Source organism: Juglans regia, chromosome 5 (assembly GCF_001411555.2).
Source record: "Juglans regia cultivar Chandler chromosome 5, Walnut 2.0, whole genome shotgun sequence".
Lineage (NCBI taxonomy): Eukaryota > Viridiplantae > Streptophyta > Magnoliopsida > Fagales > Juglandaceae > Juglans > Juglans regia.
The window spans coordinates 6,072,245-6,077,482 of record NC_049905.1 but is presented as its reverse complement, the minus strand read 5'-3'; the positions used below and the strand labels follow the sequence as shown (position 1 = coordinate 6,077,482).

General features: G+C 37.2%; 1 protein-coding gene across 1 annotated transcript; it reads right to left on the bottom strand.

Moving 5' to 3' along the window:
- Nucleotides 1–467: 467 nt before the first annotated feature.
- On the bottom strand, nt 468–3,925 carry LOC108987780 (cation/H(+) antiporter 14-like). The gene is made up of 3 exons (XM_018960790.2): nt 3,701–3,925; nt 2,581–3,588; nt 468–1,691 (listed from the first exon to the last, which is right to left on the bottom strand). Exons 1-3 carry the CDS (start codon nt 3,923–3,925, stop codon nt 468–470), a joined length of 2,457 nt encoding a protein of 818 aa, XP_018816335.2.
- Nucleotides 3,926–5,238: the final 1,313 nt, after the last annotated feature.

The window sequence follows — 5,238 nt, the reverse complement described above, 5'->3', positions numbered from 1 at the left end:
AAAAAATAATTAAATAATTTATAAATAATAATAAAATACTAGTTAATAGTTTATAAATAATAATAAATTGTTTGTAAATAATAGTTAAATAGTTTAAGATGGTTTAAGCTCCCAAACACAACCTAAGTTTGGGTATTTAAACTTTTACAGGTGAATCATCTCTTTATAAAACTAAAAAGAAGAAGAATGAACGTGTATTTAGGATCTGTTAATTGAAAATATAATTATTCTCAAATATTCTCATATATTCTTAAACTATTTTATTATTATTCATAATCTATTTCACTATTATTTACAAATTATCCTAATACCCAAACGAGCCCAAAATCATCACGGGTGAAGTTGTAGATCTAATAATTAGAGATAAAGAAGTATGCACGTCTTTAGTATATATATTAACAAGAAATTGTGTGTAGTTTGGGAAAATGAGAAAGAAAAAACATACGCACGAAGAACATGTTTGTCCTTCATTCCCCTACCTCTAGTTTAGAGTAATCAGGTGTAAAATCTTCACCATCAGAAAATTCACTAGCCAACTTTGAACCAAAAGATTTATTTTTAGACGTTACGTTGGAGAGCATCCCTGGCCGCATACTTCCGTCCGGTTGTTGCTGCACTACCAAAACTGAAAACTGGGAATCCGAACTGGCCAATATGTCTCCGATCAGCCCAAGCTCAGGGCATTCACTCCATTCTGTGCTCAGCCCTCTTATAAACGGTGAGTTGGGTTCATGGCACCTGCCCACGATTACTAAATCAAAATCACCCTCCATAGCATGGATTGCCTGCGTAGTTTCTACTCCATCTCCCACAATTTTCTCTTTATAGTGATTCTTTCCCATCATGAGTGCATTTGCCCTGTACTCACAGATCAACTCATCTTCAAGATTCTTTTCATGAGTTTTACCTTCATGCAAGAATCTAATCACTGTGAGGTTGACGTGGGGATGCTGCGCCATGCGTCTGCCATAGGCAAAAGCCTCCAAATCATCTGCACCACTGAAGAATAGCAAACCAACACGATACGACGATCTGGATGTTAAAGAAGACCACTTACCGCCGATTTGTCCCCGGTCGATGAGGACTCCGACTGAGCATGGCGCCTTGTTGATGACGTTGAGATTGACGGTCCTGATGGAAGCGTTGGATGATCCAACTCTTCCATCAATTGCCCAACGCTTGTGAAAGGGGAGAATCACAATTGTGGTTCTCTTGTCTTGTGCAATGCTGCAAATGTCATTGTGCATGCTTGCATATGGCGCAATTGCAGTGAAATGCTGCACTGCTACATTCCCTTGATGCTGTTGCTCAAACTGTTGGAAAGCAGACACAGTATGTCCTGCACTAGTAGCGTTAGGAGTGGATTTGCTTTGAGTAAGGAGATGGGGGACAAGTACGGCAGCGGCGCTGCCGGTTAGCTCCATGAGGTGTAGGACAAAGATGGACAATGGGGTTAATCTGGTGGAATTCGAGGCTTCAAGAAGACTTAAAATGGTAGGAACATTGTCTTCCTGGTGGACACAGATCAGAAGTCGAAGCTGAAAGCTGTTATGAGATTCAAGCATGGTCCTTCTCGCGTGGGCCATGTACCTCTTTGATGGGTCATAAAGGTGAGCTACCATGGGCCTGGCTACCCCAGATACAATCAACATCGTCACTAACAAAAGGGCAAAGACTTGGTCGTCTATGATCTGCGCATGCATGATGAACATTAATTAATATTATCATTTAATTAAAAAGTATATACTAACTTTTATTATAAAAAAAAAAAAAAAAGTATATATATACTAACTTTACTTAAAATTGAATTTATTAAATGAAACTATATATTTCTCATGTATTAGTGATCATGAAAAAGTTTCCAAACCTTGCTTTGAGTAAAAAGAGAAGCCAAGAACTATATATTTATATATAAGCTGTGTACGTACGTGTTGAAGTACTAGAAGGACATTATAAGTTGATCATGACACGATAAAAATTATTATCAAATTGTTCAAACAAGATTTTGGAGAACAAAATTATAACATTGAGTAATCTCTTCTAGAGAGATTCTAAATTTAGTTAATTATTTTGCACCTCATCGCATATGGTCATTTTCGTCGAATAACTAGCCATAGATGGCAGTTTTTCTTGTATGCCACTTTCATTTTGCATAAAAAATTAACCTAGTCCTGAAATAACTAGCAAGTCAGATAATAACAATTCATAATTAGCGACATAAGTAAATCACATTCATATAAGGACACCAAATGATAAATGTTTTAGTCACAAAAAGATCTCACAAAAATAAATTCACAAATTGATATGTAGTACGTTATATTGTAAAGTTATTTTTACTGAAAAGTAGATCTAACATATCATATAAAGTCATGTTAATTTGTGAATTTATTTTTATGAAACTATGGCTGTAGCATCCACTTCTCAAATATATATTATTCTTACACTCTTTATGCATTTACAATATTCAAACTTTTTCTTCTTCCATTTCGCTATTGTTTATATTTTTGTAATTTTGTGTTTGCATATTTTGACTGGAGTGTAATAGATGCTCAAGTTGAGAGAGAGAGAGAGAGAAGTTACACCAGCATCCTTCCACATAATGTATGCAGCAACCTCTATGACGCCTTTGCAACACATGATTAACGCGAGAGTTACGGCCTCCCAGTAGGGCAAACCGCAGAAAAGCGCAGGCAAGAGTGTACCAATGAACTTCCCTATATAGCCCAAAACGATGAATAACTCCGTGATTGCTGAAGAGTGCCCTCCTGCCGCCGACAACAAGTCCGTCTGCAAACCGCTTATCGCAATGAAAACTGGAAGCAGCAGCCCAGTTGCTATAGTATCAAGCTTCTGAACTAATGCTGAACCGAGTGGCGGCCCGTCTGGCAAAGCAATTCCCAACAGAAAAGACCCAAAGGCAGCGTGCAGACCAATAACTTCAGCAGAAAATCCGCACGCCATCACAATCACAAGAACAATAATGAAGTGTGTTTCCCGCATGGTTTCTTCTTCTGAGTTGCGTTTCGTTAACCATACAATGAATGGGCGGAAAACGAATATGATAGTGGTCACGAAGATGGTGACCCAAAACAGAGCCCAGAATGACATCCATTTCGAGCCACGCGCAACTAAACCCAATGTTGTCGTGGTTAAAATTGTGCCAAAGCTCCAAAGATCACCGATTATGGAGATATAAGTTGCTAATCTTCCAAGCTCAGAGTTGAGGATTTGGAGATCAGCAAGGAGGCTGGTGATGACGGGAAAGGTGGAAATGGAACCTATAGCAATGATAAAAGGAATGGAAGTTGTAATGGTGCGGTCTAAGGTTATGACATGGCTGACAGTGTAATAGGTGAGTCCAGCGAATGTAAAAGGCATCGCATAACCCATGGTGCCGATAAGGGCAGCAGAACCACCTGCCTTTTTCAAAATGCTAGCATCCATCCTTATTCCTAATAGAAAGAGATGAAGATTAAAGCCAACGTTTGCAGCAGTTTGAAGTACCACTTTGCCGGCCATTGGAAACAGCTTCTGCATTGGCCGTTTGGTGCAACGCCCAAGAATTGTTGGACCCATGATTATACCAGCCTGGTAGGAGTTAATTATGTGCAGTCACAAAATAAATACTGATCATAAATAAATGTTGTAATCAATCGAAATATATAGAGCCATATTTGAAACTACTTGAAATGTAAATTACCACAACTTGTGCAGAGAGAATACTTTGTCTCAAAGGTTTCAGAAAGGTGTAAACGATTCTGGTAAGCCAGAAAATAAAAACAATCTGGGCTAGAAAAGTAGGAAATATGTTGTCAAAAGGATTATTTCCAAACCGTGTGCCGACGTTGGAGGAGATCATCATGTGTGGGTATTGGCATACCATGCCTTCTTTAGAAAATGGCCCAGTGACTGCCCCAACAGTCATACGGCCAGTTTCTTTGTTGATTGATGCCATATATATATTTATTAATGTTGAAGGAGGTCTAAAAGAGAATACAAGAGAATTAAGAAGAAGATAAAGATCATCAGCTCGCTAGCTTAAAAATTAATTAAGGAAAAAAAAATAAAAGGGTCCCCAATGAAAGACATATATTTAGCAAGCGCGCGCGCGCGCGAGAGAGAGAGAGAGAGAGAGAGAGAGATGTGAGGATAGACGGGAGAGGGGGAGAGTTTGTTGGTCAACCCAGACAAATTACTGTGACCAGGGACAACGCTTCAGCTGGCCATGCAAATAAGTAAAATTTCCACAACACTATAAAATTTATTTAAAAATTATTAGTGATCTTTTTATTTATTTTTATTTTTATTTTTATTTTTTGTTTTCTCAACTCATGTACGTTTTTAATTACTTTGGCAAACTATATCAATATAGAGCTCTTACAAGTCCACTTTTTAGTAGCACAAGATCGTGTGTTTACTTAGTTACATTGGCGAGTTTTCTTAAGAGTGCATGGGGAGGGGCAAGGGGAGATGGAGGGTCATTAATCAGTACTGTGCAGATGCCTACACAAATAATTGCCACCTATGATTATGAAGAAATTCAGCAAAGAAAACATAATCTATGCTGCAAAACTCTGAACCAAAAATTTATGATATTTCGGGAATGCACTGCATATATGCATTCTGGGGCACAAAGTAGTACTTGGCCTTTTAATCCATTGATGTAATTGGTGGAGGACTGTATATGAAGTAGTTAAATGGGAAATTAGCAATGGTAAAATAGAATTTCTGCATATTCATTTCCACCAACATCACTAGCCTTGCACATACACATACAAATATCTTTCCTTTAATTCTCATTCATCAATGGAACTGCACATGCAGTCCTCCACTCAGGTCTGTAAATAGAATTTTTCAATTCAAAAATGTTGTGAAATTTGTAATGTTGTTATATGGATCATATTAGTACATAGTAGAGCTAACTAGCCATTAATCATATAGAGTTTATACCTTGAAACTACTTCTTGAGTTAATACAAATATATTGGCATTAGCATAACATGAAGTCCAAATCTTTTGAATGCATTGAAGTAGGAGTCTAAGGCTATGTTTGGGTACTAAATATTCCTCAACACTTTTCAAGTATTCTCGTACTTTTGAAAATACTTCACATGCCAAACAACTTAAAATATTCTTAATAAGACCCACAAACCCACTTCAATCTCTACTCATAACTATTCACAAACATTCTATAATACTTATCACTATTATATATAAATAAATAAATAATCACTATAAT

Coding starts and splice junctions, on each gene's coding strand:
- LOC108987780 (XM_018960790.2), bottom strand. CDS start 3,925: ATGACTGTTGGGGCAGTCACTGGGCCATTTTCTAAAGAAGGCATGGTA. Junction 3,589..3,700: donor TTCTCTCTGCACAAGTTGTG/GTAATTTACATT, acceptor AACTCCTACCAG/GCTGGTATAATCATGGGTCC. Junction 1,692..2,580: donor TTATGTGGAAGGATGCTGGT/GTAACTTCTCTC, acceptor ATGCATGCGCAG/ATCATAGACGACCAAGTCTT.